At 38.9% G+C, this 17,320-nt stretch overlaps 1 protein-coding gene across 1 annotated transcript; it reads right to left on the bottom strand.

The window, feature by feature from the left end:
* Positions 1-448: 448 nt before the first annotated feature.
* Positions 449-15,768, bottom strand: LOC141007763 (sodium/hydrogen exchanger 6-like). The gene is made up of 16 exons (XM_073480168.1): positions 15,405-15,768; positions 13,090-13,289; positions 12,674-12,751; positions 11,667-11,743; positions 11,454-11,566; positions 11,220-11,325; positions 9,625-9,766; positions 9,269-9,374; positions 8,492-8,580; positions 6,716-6,829; positions 6,350-6,461; positions 5,749-5,902; positions 5,631-5,661; positions 5,448-5,536; positions 5,067-5,172; positions 449-3,512 (listed from the first exon to the last, which is right to left on the bottom strand). Exons 1-16 carry the CDS (start codon positions 15,679-15,681, stop codon positions 3,189-3,191), a joined length of 2,118 nt encoding a protein of 705 aa, XP_073336269.1. The 5' UTR covers positions 15,682-15,768; the 3' UTR covers positions 449-3,188.
* Positions 15,769-17,320: the final 1,552 nt, after the last annotated feature.

Below are 17,320 nucleotides of genomic sequence, written 5' to 3'. Positions count from 1 at the left end.
CAATAAAGTATCTATTTATTTATGAAGTCTATATAAGGCAGCTGACGATCAATTTAAAGTAAGAGTAAAGAAATTACTGTAAATCTGCATCCCTACTTGGGACTTACTTAAAACTTGGAATAAATGAAAAACAAAACGACAACAAACAAGACACAATCCACTAGTCACTTTGCAGGTTGTATGCTGCATCAGAGCCAAAGTAGCGCACTTTCAAATTGATTTGTTTTTATCGTCAATCGGACAAAAAAAACACAAAAAGAAAAACTCTGGTTCTGATCAGCAGGAAAATGCAGAATATTGGATCAGAGGCTGGCGATCTGTCAAACCATAGTAAAAAGTGAACTTTTGCTGCCATTTCCAGCTAATCCAATAAGGTTTTTAAATAGTTTATTTAGCCTAATAAGTAGGAACATTTCTCTTAAGTCATAAAGAAACATTTCAATTCGTGTTGTTTTTGAAGAATGTTTTATTTTTTAGTACACTTGCAAGATGTCTGACTGAGGAAACACTGTTAATAACTACACAGGGAGAAATCAGGACTACACGGGGGAAAATCTCAGCTTATTTTCCCCCTCAACAGAAGTTCACATTTATTTTCAAAACATTTACATAAAGACCTTTTGCAGGTGTACTTTTCACAAATACACCTGTCGTTAACAGTTTCTACAAACAGTAGAAACATAAACATGTTCGTGTTTTTAGTTTTAGGCGTGGTCACTATTGTAATGTAACAACTGTTCCTTCAAAATTCCCATATAAAGTATATATTTATATGAGTGTTTTTATGATTTAATTGCATATAGACAACAAAGGAAAATCAAAGGGTACCTTACTGAAAGAAAAAAAATGTAGATTCACTCATGTCCACATCTCTGGATGATTATGCGCAAACTCGTATTAAAAATACTGCTTAAAGATCAAAAAGACAACTCATGTGCACCTTGACACAAAACAAGCATTTCCACGTTTGAAAAATGTGATTTTGACCCAGACTTCATTTCTACCTCAGTTATAAAAATCGTACCTTCTCAACAGAAAAAAAGTAAAAACAAGGGTCTCTTTACTAAGGAGATGCCTCAGTGCAAAATATCTCACTGAGGTGGGAACAGAACAGAGGAGCTGGGCTGCAAAACTAGGAGCAGAAAAAGACGTAAAACTGCATCGGTACAAAATTGGTGGTGTCTTCCTGTAGTGGTAACTATCATTTGACCTCATTTACTGTGTACCTAAACGATATCATTACATTTCTGACAGCAAGTGTCAATATACAGGGGCCTCGTTTATAAAAATGTTCTAGGATTTAAATGGATGGTAAATGGACTTGCATTTCTATTGTGCTTTCCCAGTCTACAGACCGGAAAGAAAAACCGAAAAAAAAATTTTTTTTTTAAATTCTACGTTCAAAAATAATCTTAAGTACATTTTATAAATGAGGTCCCTGGTATGAAATGTTTTGTCTTTCTCAGCAAATCATAAACCTAAAAGAGGTCGCCAGGTTCTTGTTGCGTTCAATTTCAGTGTCATTTTATAAAGCAACATGTACTTTTGATATAGAATAGAACAGTGTTCTCAAAATAATCACATCCAATATAATATTAGTGATAAGTACAATGTTTTAGTTTGCAGTCTCTTCAGTACTTTTGAGTACAATAAAAGCAACAAGTTGCACTACAGGAAGTCACCGAATGGCCTAATTATGCTTATTAAGTATTCAAGAGCAATCAACGGGGTCATATAAAAATCAAGAAAGATCATCTTACTGCACATTTGCAACTCAAAATATGTACAAATCTACATTAAGTAATTGAATTTCTGAATAGGCACTTTAATTCATAAACAGTTCAGCCAGCCCTCAGTCATCTTTGATGATACAACGTCACAAAGACACGGCAGTTACTTTGTTTTTTTTGTTTAGAAAAGAAGATTAAACCAGATGACGACAGAAAACCCAGAAACAGACATTAGCCCTAAAAACCACATCAGTAGATTTAGACAATTCGGATTTCAGCCACACACACAGTCACACACTTGTAAAATACACACACAGGGAAGCTCTAGTTTCCACGTATAAAGTAGAAGCATCTGCTACAGTACAGGAAGGAGATATTTAAACGTGCACACATGATAAAGAATGAATATCCAACATCCTCCCTCCTGACTCCCCTCCTGTACAACGTAGCTTGTTCGGGAAGAGTGGTAGTGCTTTCGCCATTTGAACGGGGCAAGATAATCATTAATGTCACACACACGACAAAACAATAAATAAATAATAAATAACAAAATAAATCATTACATAAATAAATCATTTTGTTGTTAAATAAATAAATTAATGAGTGAAAAGACTGATCAAGAAGAGAGAAGAGGCAGGCAGTGCTAAAAATTTTAAGATAGCGGAGACGCTCCTGGACGCTGTTGTGGAAGCAGTTTGAGTTTTTGGCCCAATAAAGTTTAAATTCAAAACTACAACGACCGCCTCCGTCACAGACATCACCGTCTTTGTGTAGTTAATCAATCCTCTCAATTAATGAACTTTGAGAGGGAGGCAAACATACGAGACACTGAGCAATCTGAGGATAGGTAAGTAAGATTAGTAACTGTAGTGTAAATGCTCTTTAACAGCAGTACCAGAGCAAAGTGAACTGCCCTTCATGTTAGTGTTACTGTAGGTCATATTACAAGGAAGCGAGACAAATACAGGTCCTGTAGTCAGGAGCAACTCACCACAGAAAAAAGAGTAAACTGCATATGAAACGTTTAGGAATCGCCCCCGAGTTGGGGCTTTCAGAGAGCATAGATAACAGCACTGGCATATCACCACAGTAGTACAAACTTAGGAGCAAATACCACGTAGCCCCATATTTTTTTAGCTTCCTCAAACGGTTGCTAAATGTGCATCTTGGATGATTTTTAGTAACCTTTACAACTTGAGGTGCACTTGATTTACGGTACCTTACCTTACATGTAGTGCATTCACATTCGAGATTACAGTAATCCACCCAAAAGGTGAGTTAAATCAAGCAAGCCTCAAGTTTGTCACGAAGCTGAGACTAGTTTAAAACCACGTTAGACAGAGAGGCGGTGCTTTCGTATGCAGCAGTTTGACGTCTCAATCAAAAACCCAAACAAATCAGACGCCGTTTGGATGATTTGTGGTTTTTGAAGTTGAGAGCAACAAAGTGCGAGCCGTCTTACAGTCTGTGCCTGCGAGGGTCGGAGCGGGGCGGGGAGGGTGGCGGAGGCAGGGTGACGGTGGTCGGGGGATCAATCGGGTCATCCATGGGCAGGACCAGGCGGGTGCCCCTGATCGCCACTTCGTGTTCCGCCAAGGCGAGCTCGTGATCCAGACCTTCGTCGGACGGGCCGCCCCCGGTGCTGGCGGTGGAGGAGCGTTTGCGGTTGATGGTGCGGGATCCGGACGCATCCGTGCTGACTGTGACGTCAGCGTACATGGAGCTCACGCTGGCGTCATTCAGGATGAAGTCAGAGTCGTCGTCGTGAAGCTGGCCTTCGTTCTGAGAGGGAAAAAAAAAAAGCAAAGGGAAGTTTCAAAGTTTTTTCTTAAATGAGATAAAACAGGTATATACGTTGGTTATGTTGCTTCTTAGCATGCATATCAGTAGCATATTAGCTCTTTATTAGTCATTATAAAGCACTTATTAATGCCTTAGTCTGCATGACTGTATTCTCCAACTACTAGGCCTTTAACTAATAGTTTTCCCTCAGTAACCTGCTAACTGCTGCTTATTTATAGTGAGTAAGGAAGTTGTTTCATTAAGGTTTATTAATTACAATCAGCATTTGTAATTGCTTTGCTCAAAACTTAATCTATTCTTATGTAACAAAACTAGGATTGAAAATAGTTTCTAACCAACTCTAAATTACGTCTTTCTAATTGAGAATATGTCTCCCATTCTGAATTGAGGCCTTGCAGTCCAGCCTGGCTTCAAGCTATGCGCTTGTGGCCGAACACACAACAGTTGGATCAGCATCCTTTGAGGAAGTACTGGCAGCGGATGTTGTGGTTTAGGTGTGACAACCAGCCAGAGAAGCAACAACTACGGCAGCTCCTCCCGAGTATAGCGTAGCAGCTGCTATAGCATCAATTATATCAGAACCTGAGAGTATTCTCTTCTCTCGACTGGCTTCAGTAACAGTTTGAAGCTGAAGTATGATAGACAATGACAGACGGATGGTTCGTCCAATCACTTGCCAAGTATCTTTTGAAACTCCCTGTTAGTTTCTTTTCCAGATGGTTGTGTGTACCAGACCGTCTAAAGCATCAGGTTGCAGTCTTGCTTCTAACTATCTATTAAAGCAACATTATGTAACTTTTTACCTTAAAATAACAGCCCCAAAACCATTTTGATGGTACAGTGTCTTGTAATAGGGCGAATGGTGTCTCTGGTGTCTGTTTTCAACACATAACATTGTTGACGTGATGAGTTTTGTTTGAACTTAGCACCTACATTATGTCTGACCGATTTATCGGTTTGCTTTTTATTTTTATTACAACTTTTTTGAGAGTATGATGCAGAAAAAGATGCTTGAGGTCATTCATAAACTATACATTTATTCAATTAATAAAGTGAAGGATACCATGTCAATTTAAACTATAAAGATTATTGTGAAACTAAAATATCCTACCTTCATTACATATCTTTGTCAGGAGTGTTTGATAACCACAATTGAAGGAATTGTAGCAAAAAATGAGCGTATATCGGTCGATATATCAATATCTGTATTTTCTACTCTCTAATACTGGTATTGGCATCAACCCCAAAAATCAAATATCCGTCAGGTTCTACTATTAAGTACTTTATAATGACTAATAAAGAGCTAATATGCCGCTAATAAGTAATAAGTTAATGATGAATACGTGTCTCTTGTGTTACCTATATTTCAAATGAGAATTAGTCACGAAACTCGAAAATATCAAACTCTCGAATGACACTAATCTTCTGTAAATGTAAGTATAAATATATTTCAGATGGTCAAGAAGTTACATATTGGGCCTTTAAAAACTATATAAAAAAATAGTTATATTATAGTTTGCTGTGTTTCCAAACCTCATAGGCCTGCGGGCTGGTGAGGCATCGTGCCAGTGGTCCACAACAAGCAGGCATAGTCGCAGTGAGAGGAGGGCCGCTGTGGGTCAGGAGGGGCTTCAGGTAGCTGGAGAACAAGCTTGTCAAGAATTATTAACACTTTTATTAGTCAACAATTAAAGGAAACTGTGCTGACTCTGGTACGTCGAAGGTATATGCTACAAACAACTGAAATAATGTGTCTGATGCTGAAGAACTGTAAACCTCCTGAACAGAAAGATGAGGCTTGCTGCATATTTCTCACAGTTTGTAAAGAGCACCCCCTGGTGTCCAAAAGTGAATATAGCACCCACACTTCTGAGGACAGGCTCTTAAATATGTGATCTGTGGCTCAAAGGATACTTGCGGTCAAAGTTATACCAGATCCTAAAGGGCCAGGCGCTCTCATGTTTGGTGTTCCTCCGCTGTGACCCATCCAACACCGCAGAACTCTGTTAAGCACAAGATTTGTTTTAATAACTTAAACATTTATTTCTTTTACTTGGGGTCAAAAACAAGAGATTTCAGTCTGTATTTATTACTTACTGAGGTGTCTTGATCAGAGTCCACACCCACCCTGAAGGAGAGAAGGTAGAAACATTGAAAAATATTCAATAGAACAGACAGACAGACAAAATACACACAAACAGATGCCCAGCCTTACGGTATGCTCATGAAGGACAGCATGGGCATGGTGCCGCCTCCACAGATCCAGACAGTGAAGAAGACAATCAGGAGGGTGGTTGAGAACATCATCTGACGGGCGTAAGTCGCCGTGTCTCGGATTGACAGAGCAAATGTCATCGCCCCACGCAGACCTGTGGGCGACATACAAAACAAGACAGTGTGAGAATGAGAAGCAGTGTGTGTGTTTCACAAAAAGAAATACAACAAATATTTTTAACTTGCAGCTGCACATTTGTCGGTAAGCTCACAAATGGTTCAAATGTTCTGCTGTGGGTTCAGACACAGAAACACCTGCAGGGACATTTAGGGGATTTCTTTTATTAGACGGTTTCGTATGTAAAGGTCAGCTGACGTTGGGTCTGTTACTCACAACATTACCGTTTCTGAGTAGGAGTTGATGTTCACCAGACACACCATTATCTAGGCTAATGTCTTTTTTAAACTCCAGGCTTGGGTCTGGCTCTGTTCTACTTAACTGCTTTAATGGAACCAACTCCCAGGTGAGACAAAGTCATTTCTGTGCCTGAGAAACTTAAAGGACTTCTTAGCACACTGTTGAGACTGTCTGAGGTCCATACCTGCAAACATCATGACGTGCTGACAGTTGGATCCGATCTTGTTCTTGCGACCCAGGTTGAGCAGGAAGGACAATGGGTAGATGTTTGCCGCCCTGCCGAGAAACACCGCAATCTACACAACGCAGGAAGGTCAAGGACACAACAGACTGCGAAGTAACATACCACTGGCCCTTTTATATTTGTTTTCTTACATAATCTTCAAAGTACATATTCTGTATGAATACCTATTGACTGCTATAAGAACTATGGCATCATCAAAACATTTACTGAATTTCTGGGAGTCAAAAGAACAAGTGGTTACGTGGAACAACATTCTTATCTGATTTCTTTGCGTGGCCCTTCGACATAGAGCACAGTGAAGGATACAAAGGCTCCAATAATGAACAGAGGGTTGAAGACGTGTGACTGGAAGGAGAAGAGAGTCAGACCCATGTAGGAGAAGATGAAGTTCTCTGCCAGGAAGTTCAGCAGCTCGAACAACTGATGGGGGAGGACACAAATAAATATACATGCTGTAAATAATGAAACAGAAAGGGAAAAATTCACATCACCTTGGATGGAAAGTTTGATGAGAAACTCTCTTGTGGTTAAACTTTTCATTTATTCACTTGAGCATTTGTTGATCAACTCAAGCTGGAATTAGTGCAAAATGTTGACTGTCTTATTAAATTCATAAAGAAAAACATGTCATACATTCACCACTTTTACTCAGGGTGTCACGATTTAGATTCTAAACCAAACATCGACAGGAAAGCTTCCAATTTCAATCATCACAGTCAAAAGCAGGATCAGTGATTCTCCCAGTATTGTTTTCTATCACAGCTGCCTACTTGCACACGTCCAAAGAAAAAAAACAACTTCACACTGCGTCGGAGATGTTGCGTTAATTTACTTTTTCAAAGATCCTTTATTGATCTGTCTGAACAGATATGGGAAACTGAGCTTTGTAATAAACTGAATTTCTATATTTTTTTGTTGAACTTGCCGAACCCAAACTCGCAGGATAAAGTCAAGCTGTTGTTGTAAAATACCTGCATATTTTTACAGAATTTTTAAAATGTAAATGACCATTGTCAGGGCAATAAAACGACTATCTCTTGATCGCTAGGGAGTCAAATCTTACTGTGAATTTGGCGAACCCTGACACCCCACACAAATTTGCATTGTTAATTTTGACAACACATAAAACACCAAAAAGTCTGGAAACCCAAGGCAGGATTACCAGCTACATAAAGTGAGGACACGTGACCTACAGTGTGCAGGATTTATAGTTCATTTCAAGTCAGTCAAAAATATTCATTACAGTCTCTCTGTGTCTACTGTGTACAATGCTAGAACACAGTTAACATAAATACAATGTATTGCTCAACCCTATTTACTGCCTACCTATATAAATATACAGCTATAGAGCAGGTAAAATCCAGGAATGCCCAATCTGTCAAGTGCTATAATTTACTCAAATCTCATGTAAATCCTCATCACATGAAAACTGTCAAGCTACGGCCACAAAAGATAAGATTCATGTCAACTTATGTACTTACATTACTCTGAAAATCCTCAAACTGTGCCTCCTTCTTACTTTTAAACATGACTTGAACTGTGTCAGCTGCTGTCCTGAATATAACTGAGGGGATAATGTGCATCATCTCAACACAAAGGATCTTATTAAGAAAACATTCAGTTTGATTTTCAGGCGCTCAAACGGAATTTCCCACAGTTTTCATCTTAATTACAGATACAGAAACTCTCCGACTCACTGCTGCTGTTGGTACAGATGAGCACACAAGTTCAGATCCTATCATTAGAAACAGTGCTGTGCTACCCTGTGGCACTGGGGTACAGCTGTATTCGGTAGGGAAACAGCTGTGTTTTTCAGTACATTAAAGACATCAGCTGGTGGATTTCTCAGAATATTTTGCAACTTAAAAATATGACTGACATTTGCAATAGTTCCAAAGAAGCACAGATGTTTCAAAACTTCCTCCCTTCTGTTTATTGTCTTTCAAGGCACTTCTCTGTTTTTATCTCTTCTGCGTTTTTCTGTACTTGCACGCTGGCTTTTTGAAATCTTACACAAAAAAGGTATTTATTATCACCAATATAATAATGTAGTAAAAGATACAGTATGTGATTGCATCTTACCTGTTTGGTCCTGTCCTGTGAATCAGGGGAGAGATTGTTGAAGGTGTAGTGAGCCTGAGTGATCCCACAAAACAGCACAGCCACGACACCTGAATAAGATTACACAGATCTCAATCAAACATCTCTCAAAACATACTGAATTATTTTTTACAGAAGGAGAACGAACGCATTTAGAAATCAGATAAGTCTGGTGATATTCTGTGTTTGTTATTGTCGGTAAAACCCATGAAAAGACCAAAACGAGCAATGAATTAGTCCTAAAATACTGTATGAGCTACACCATTGCACAGGGTGAGACAGTCCCTTATTATGAACACAGCCTGTTGTTTATTTTAAATATAAGTCAATCCAACATACTGTACGAAGTCCTGATGCTGGTAATATTCAATAGAGCAACATGAAACATCAAACATGATTAGTAATTAGTGTGGTAAAGAAGGATGAGTCAGTGACACCAGGGCAAAACATCAGACCATCTCAAACACCCTCTCAAGCTACATGTTGATGTTGGTTTATCACGCCATGTAATAGGTGTGTTATTCTCCTAAACCATAAGAGTGGTAGTAGTAGTCGTACACAGGATTTGTTTACCAGCTAAGACAGCTAAAAAATAAATGTGTGCTTGAAGAAACAGCACTACAGATTATCTTTTAAAACTAGATGAAAACTAAGAATTATTAAATAACTAAAATGCCACTACAAGTTCTATATATTTTTGTGAGATGCAAAACAATTCACTGTTTAAATTGTATGCCTGAGTGCTGTGTGCAGGCGTACCTGTGAACCCGCAGGCCTCAGCCAACAGAAACGTGCTCCAGGACATTAGGAAAAAGAGAGCCGTCTCTAGCAGGGGGAAGTCCCTGAGCTTCGTGAACTTGGTCACGTGACCAAAATTGAAAGTCAAGGAGCAAAAACAAAGAGGCGACACATCCACAGTCAAGCCGCAGCCCTCACAAGTGAACACAGAAACACATCACACAAGAGTTTCACTGATCCAAATACAACTTGAAGGTGCCTATATACATGTTCAAACAGCCAGAAAGCAGCTGTTTTAAACTCTGTTGTGTCATTCTGTCCCTGCTTATGAATATAAATGTACATGATGTGATGATAAGAAACCGGTGAAAGGATATGAAAGCAGTCATGACTCCAGTGGCAACCCCGAGAGCAAAGGATCCACTGAAGACGCCCAGGAAGATGCCAAAGGATTTCAACAAGGCCATGGCCTCAAAGCTATGGCTGTTGTCTCCTGCAGGCTGGTACGCCACGATGGAGCTGAGGGACAGAGAGACAAAGAGGAAAAAAATGTATAATTTACATGGAAACAGGAAATAGACACTAAGAATCCAGAAAGGGGAAGTGGTCAAATGTTCATGCTCACATAAAAACACAAACAGAGAGATTCTCAAATGAAATGAGGTGGCATCAAATCAAACCTGCAGCAACCCAAATCTCCAGTCAAGTGTTTATCTGATTTGGTCTAAATTTAGAGGATTTTGGTTCCCCCTTAAAATTATCAGCAAAGACTTCACACACGTGGACTGGAGTTGGGTTTTACAGTCATAAAAAGGGAGGGAGTTGGGGTCTTGCATGCTTAATTCTAAGTGGATCTTGGATCTCTCAACCCCATTTGGTTGATATCTAATAAGAATGCTACAACTTTATGAGGAGCAGTGTCCAAATTACCTCAAGACCAACAAAACAAATCACCACCACTAATATTCAGGTTTTTATTTTAAAAAAAGTTGTCTTCTGGTCATTTACAGGGTCTATAGAGCACATACAAACGGAAAGAAAAGGTTGCATTGGCAGCAGGGTGTAGGGGAGGGTGGAGATCATCCTAATGGGTGGTGATTCAAGTCTAAAAGTAAAGATCTGCATCACATCTATTCAGCTGAGATGATCAGGTTCTATAACTATAACTATAACTCTGCCAGCAGAACCAACGCAAACAGCCCACCAGACCACCCACCCACCCACCGGGGAGTTAATGTCTGGTTGTCTTCCAGCCATTCCTCCGCCCTGTCTGACCACACTGGGCCATCATCACCTGGGGAGAGCACAGCTCCAGCCCCCCGTCTACCCTGCTTCTCCAAGCGGAGGAGAACACTGCATACATACATACGTACAGGTGGGCGATGAATGACACGGACGGGTGAAGGTAGGCAAGCAGTGAAATGACAGGGAGTGATGTTAGTATGGTTAGTGTACATTCATGTGCAACGTACAACACACAAAGCTGAATTTGCCACAGCTGGCCTCAGTAGAAATTGTAGGGTGGGTTCAGATTAAATTCACAATACTTATGTACATTTCAAGAGTTACTGGACACTTTATTTCTCATACTATTCTTAGTTAAGTGATGGGGGGGTGAAATCTGCAGTCCTTGCTATGTGTGAAAATGTATTTTGAAGCTCAACAGAAGCTGATATTAGGCTACAACTGTACCTCAGACAAAACAAACAGGTATCTTCTAGAGTTACAGTCGTCCCACTTGTTTTATTTTGCCACAGCTGCAGCTTAGCAGGTACAAAACACTGTATAGGAAAATGAAAAGCTGGATTTTGTTGATCTTTTATTCTTCTGTGCGAGACAGGACAACAGGAAGGGATCTATTCATGGCAACTTTGGACCGGGGGATGGCGAGTAATAACTCTTGAAATGTACATATTGTTGCCGCGTGGGCTGTTTGTGTGTATATTTCTGCAGTGTGTTATTAAATGCTTACGAAGAGAGGACGATGGCCACAGCATCATTAAGGACGCTCTCCCCAAAGAGTAAAGCATACAGGTCCACGTCTACCTTTAGCTCATTGAAGATAGCCAGCACTGTCACTGAGACACAGAAGAGAAAAACACTTCAAAGATACACAAATATCGTACAGCAGGACAGGAGTGCAGAAAGCCCTTATAAAAAAAATAAAAGTTTGACTCTGGCAACCATGTTTTATGGCGCTACCTACCTGGGTCTGTTGCCGAAACAATGGCCCCAAAGAAGAGGCAGTCAGTAAAGAAAAAATCCCCCCCAAGCTGGCCCACAACTTTCATGAACGACACAAAGCCATACATGATCAGCCTAGAAGGAAATAGGGACATGTACAAGTCATTAAAGACACTAGCAGTATAGGTCATAGCGGTAAAAAAAAAAAAAAAAATTAAATAACATGAAGACTTACCCAATGACAAAGCAAGATATGACTGTCCCCATGAAGGCGTAGGCCAAGATGGAGCCGATGTTTCTGAAGAAATGTCTCTGAGACAGACAAGAACACAGATTTATTAAAACAGAGGCTTTCCAGTACTGGTAGTCAGGCTGGGGAAATATAGATAAATATATCATTATTATCATAAAGATATCTCAAAATGTTTAGAAATTTAAATGTAAATATATCACATTTAAAGCTTTTCATTGCATTCTGCTGAATGACAATGTACGATAGAGAATAATACGGCATATAAATAAAAAAATATCAGTTAGTTTGACTTCATCTATGATAGATCTGAATCTTTAATTCAAATAATTAGTGTATATTCCTGTCACAATCATTATGTTACTGACTTATCGTACATATTTTATCATACATATTTTACCGACTTCTCAATATGTGGACAACACCCAACAAAAATCAACAAATACTGTATTGGCAGTATATTGCCTGTTAAGGGATGAATGACTATACCCCTGTTCCAAATATTCAATGTATGAATACTATAAAAATATAATAATAAAATAAAAAGATATTTTATAAAATGAAAATATTCATGGTTTTGAACGTGTTGTTTTATTTCTCTTAGGTTTCTTTATTTTAGATATTTAATATTTTTTCACCTTCCAATTTCAGTGTCTGAATATTATGAAGAATTAAATAATCAATGGTCTTTGAAAGGATGTACTTACATTAATATTCTAGTAGATTCTCATTATATCAGTGGCATAAAATGGTCTTTAAATGACAATGATATTGATATATTGATAAATTCAGTTTATTGTAATTGAGAAGTAAAGAAACCAGAAAAAAATGCACATTTAAGAAGCTGAATTGACCTTAAACAGATTACTCAACCCGATTAATCGCTTATCAAAATAGTTGGGGATTGAATTAATCATTGTTATTGCTGCAACTCTAAATGTATCGTAGTAGTTATCGTGACAAGTCCATTAGTGCATAGTCAGTCGTCTTACCCTTTTCAGACTGTAACCGGCGTGGAAGATGATGGGAGGCAGCAAAATGTTGAAAAACACCTCTGGGTCAAAGGTCACCTGAAGACAGTAGTAGGTTATGAGGTTATATAAATATTTTCACGAAGTTAATTCCCCACATGCTGAATCGGACACATCTTACCAAACACTAGTGTTACCATAGTCTCCATTTGTGTATGCAAACTAGTACATCAACATATAATTTAAATGCCAATGTTTTTACATTTACTAGACAGAGATTATGTTTAGATTTCATCTCAGCTACTGACAATCCTTCAATTTATCTATAAAACATATTTTTCTGCAATTTAGAGCCTGTCAGCTGGTTATTTCATATGCTCGGTGATAGCGACACACCAAACACAACCACTTCAACCCTCCATCTGTAACCCCCTTGCCTTTCTCAGCATCTCGTCATCCTGCACTTGGTGACCTTTGCCCCGGCTGACTTCCCCCTTCAGAGTGTACTCGTAGAATCGCCCACTGACGTTGACCAGCAGAGTAGCGGGACTGGCGTTGACAGCACAGCTGAGGATCACGTCACTCATGCTCTGGGGCACGTGGACGCCAAACCGCAAGATCACACCCACCAGCAGGCCTGCAGGGAGGAAAAAATGCAGCGTAAAAAAAATTAAAGGCCAGTGTATGTAAAATCATCTGAGGTTGCAGCAAAATAGGGTGATATCCTACTTAAAACACCTGCTCTGAGTTATCTGGGTGTGCTAAATACTTTAATTAGATTGTGGTCTTACAAAAAGTTAATTTTTCTGAAAGCGATGGGCTTTATTGAGAAAGAAGACATGATCTAATAAACAGATTCATCAAAGCAGCTTCTCACTGAACAATGAATATGACTGATGGTGCAGCTGTCTAACTAGTTTAAGGGGCTAATGATGGAAATATTAAGTAGAATTATGAATTAAGAAAAACTGAAAGGGTTGGTTGATTTTAAAATATGATTTGTGTAACTTTAAAGGACATTATGCTCATTGTCAGGTTCATTATTTTATTTTGGGTTACAACTTGAATAGGTTTACATTTTCCAAAAAAATTTGCTGCTACAAGTCTAATAAAAAGTACCCAAAAGTCATACTTGAGTAAAAGATATTGGCTGTGTTCGAAATCATCCACTCATTCACTCACTCCCTATCCCCTACATCGTGTATAGGATATAGTGCACTACATCATGTACACGATGTAGGGTACAACGTGAGGAGAATTCGGACACTACACGGGTAATTTTCTGAACGTGGTTACGTCAGCAGATGCGCCAGATACTCATATGACGTGAGTGGGCACGCCGAGCACCATTTATACAAACCTGACGGTATAAAGATATTTTTTTATATATATATTTCATGGCAGTTGTGTTTCTTTCCTCAATAAACTGTTGAAATATCAATTGTGTGTGAGTTTGTTTTTTTCAGCTACTGTTTTGTGTCCTCGTCATGAGCTGTAAATGCTCGGGGTTGTGCACGAGCTGTAAGATACCTAGCGCGTTCGAATTAACGTTAGTGGTCAGTAGCTATTTAGCTCGTAAGCTATCGGCTACTGTCTTACAAAAAAGTTGTTTTATTTCTATGAAAGAATGGTACCAGTTTTTGTTTGGATGCTGCTCGCCCAACTCCTGGTTCTCAGGCACCGACGGAGGCAAAGGGAACGGCGTCTTAGGCGTTTACGGCGCTATTTGTTGATTCGCCGACACGACAGCATTGCATTGTGGGATACGGGACCACAATGTAGTGTACATCGCTTGTTCACTCAATTTTGCGGTGCATTGTGGGTATTTTGTCGTCCACTACATAGTGGATGAAATCAGCCACGGAGAATTCGAACAACACTACAAAATGGCAAACACACTATATAGTGCACTACATCCGTGATAGGGGGCGATTTCGAACACAACAAATGTGTTAAGTGAAGGGGTTAGGGTTAAAAATTGTAATCAGAAGAGAAATATCTTCATTGACTAATTTGTTTATGCCTAAACAAACTAAATAAACTCTTTGTTTTCATGACTGAATAAACAAACTTACCTTAAAGGACAACACAGTTTCATCCTGTTTCACTTTGTTTATCATCGGCGGACCCTGCCACCTTTCGAGCTTAAAAATACTTATTTTCCTCTGAGAACAGCTTGTTCATTCAGTCGTGGAAAAAAATACTTGTTTTACACTGTAACTATTTCCTCTCCAAAACTACATAGTGCCCCTTTAAAGTAACTAGTAACTAAAGTTACCACATGTAGTGAGTAAAAACTGGATTGGAAGTTTAAAGCAGAAGAAAATGGAAATACTCGAGTACCTCAAACCTGCACTTAAGTATCGTACTTGAGTAAATTTACTTTCCATCAAACGCTGTTACCATTATTACCTCCTATCCTATTGTATTTTCTATGTACTGACAGAAGACAAACTAACAAAAAGACCACATATTGCCAATTCCCCATTCCTTATGGTTACTGCTGAATGTCAACAATACATACACACTACCACTAGATAAATAATACTCCTCATGAGCTGCTAACATGAACAGTGTGCTGGTACATACGCAGGGAGCCTCCCCCCGTGCAGGCCTACCTTGACACCTAAGACTAAGCTGTCAAGTTAACGCTAGCTTAGTGGTTAATTTAGTGGAGCTAGCTGCATCATAGCCAGCTAGCATGCCAGGCTCACTGACTGTCATTACCGCTAGCTAGCATTAGTGGTCTTACCGTAGATCATGGCAAGTCCCGTTTCGTGTAGGAACCTAAATCGCCGGTGCTTGAACAGCCATATGGTTAAAATGGTGAGCGTTAGGAGCATTATGAATATGAGTAGATTGGCACTGTCCTGTCGGTGGCTCTCCTCAGCCATCCTCTCGGTCGCGACGTTGTCCATCGCACTGCTCTCGCCTCGGCTCCCGACGAGCAGGAGTGTCAACAGAAAAGGCAGCAACAGGAGCGCTTTCGACGGTTTGACGTCGGGAGAGCGTCTCGGTAAAAGTCCCATCGTGGCTTTCTGTGAAACGGTCACATCTGTCGTTTAATTGGTATCGTTTTTTTTTTTCTGATTGGAAACTACAGCTTGGACGAGAGACGGCGGCGACACGGGAGCAAATGACAGCGTCTTCCGCAGCCCTTATCAAAACACTGGGACTTCCGGTTCTTCAAAATAAAAGACACTTCAAAACACCCTTCAAAAATATACACAATATCTTTTCTTTTTTTCTTTTTTTTTGTATTACTCTCTATATATTTTACCATTATCTCCTACTTTTTGCAATAACATGATATTTAGAATCATAATATCAATTTTTCTTTTCTTTTCTTTTCTTTCCCTCCTTCCAAATTTCCAAGCCTCTGCCACTTATAGGCCTCTCTCCTCACTCACACACCTACCAAACCTCCCTATCCTGAACTCTAATCATATCATCTAATATAATCGCTGATCACAGTAATTGTAATTGTTTATTGTATATACATTTGCCCATCATGTCTACGTTTATGTCTTGTTTTCCTGTTGTTGTGCTGTCATTGTTTCAGTGTTGGTTCCATGTTGTTATGCCTTTGTTACACCTTTTTCAATAAATGTACTTCAGTATAAAAAGTACAAGTACAAGTAAATTATACATATACTTACATGCATGTACTGTACATACTGTATACTAACAGTCGACAGATTCTTTGCCTGGCTGATTAGTGATCCGCATATTCAGCCTTCGATTTTTCATTTATCAATTCTGATTCTGGTTTTTTTTTATCTGATTGCTGATAAAATAAATACATTTAATATTGTGCTACTTTGACTCTGATGCAGCCTGCAATCTGTAAAGTAACTAGAAACTAAAGTTATCAAAAAAATGTAGTGGAGTTAAACTCCAGTACTTAAGTAAATGTACTTAGTTACATGCCATCATTGTATATAATACTCTGTTACTATTACTATAGTTAATAATAATAATAATAATAATAATAATAATAATATTAGTAGAAGTAGTAGTAGTAGTAGTAGTAGTAGTAGTATCTTCAATAGTATTTTCATAGACACTTTCTATGTTGGGGATTGTTGTCATTGCACAAGATTGCACAAGAAATCGGCCAGGAAATACTAAGAATACAGACACAAAAACCCAATAAAATAAATGATAAATATAGGTAAAATAAAATGGAAATAAAATAAGTAGACTCATGATAACGATGAAACTGAAAGGGATAGTTGAATTTAAAATATGATTTTCAATCATATATACATTTCATCAACCACTATCTTGTGTAACATTAATATTGTGCTAATTTTCAGGTTTATGATTTTATTTTAGGTTACTACTGGAATAGCTTTATATCCTTTAATGCTGAAAAAACATCAGTTTTCGCATACTGACCAGTACTGCAGCACTGAATTCCCCCTCTGTCTGAAAGTGTCTGTGGTCCACAGCAGCAATAACTTCATCATTACTGTCAAAATGGCTTCGTCTTCATTTTGGGTTAGAGGTAGTAGTCTGAGGGTGCCAAATCAGGGGTATAGGGCAGGTGCTGGACAAGTTCGAATCTGCATTCCTGGATGGCAGCCATCACCATATTGGACTTACAACTTTCAATTATATTTTATAACTCATCTCCTTCTACCTTAGCAATGAACAGTGAATTAA

This window comes from Pagrus major, chromosome 13, assembly GCF_040436345.1.
Source record: "Pagrus major chromosome 13, Pma_NU_1.0".
NCBI classification, from domain to species: Eukaryota; Metazoa; Chordata; class Actinopteri; order Spariformes; family Sparidae; genus Pagrus; species Pagrus major.
The sequence above is the reverse complement of the archived record's forward strand: the minus strand, read 5'-3'. Positions and strand labels throughout refer to the sequence as shown.

Coding starts and splice junctions, on each gene's coding strand:
- LOC141007763 (XM_073480168.1), bottom strand. CDS start 15,681: ATGGGACTTTTACCGAGACGCTCTCCCGACGTCAAACCGTCGAAAGCG. Junction 13,290..15,404: donor GGGACTTGCCATGATCTACG/GTAAGACCACTA, acceptor TCCTCCCTGCAG/GCCTGCTGGTGGGTGTGATC. Junction 9,767..11,219: donor GTGGCCATCGTCCTCTCTTC/GTAAGCATTTAA, acceptor TCTGTCCCTCAG/CTCCATCGTGGCGTACCAGC.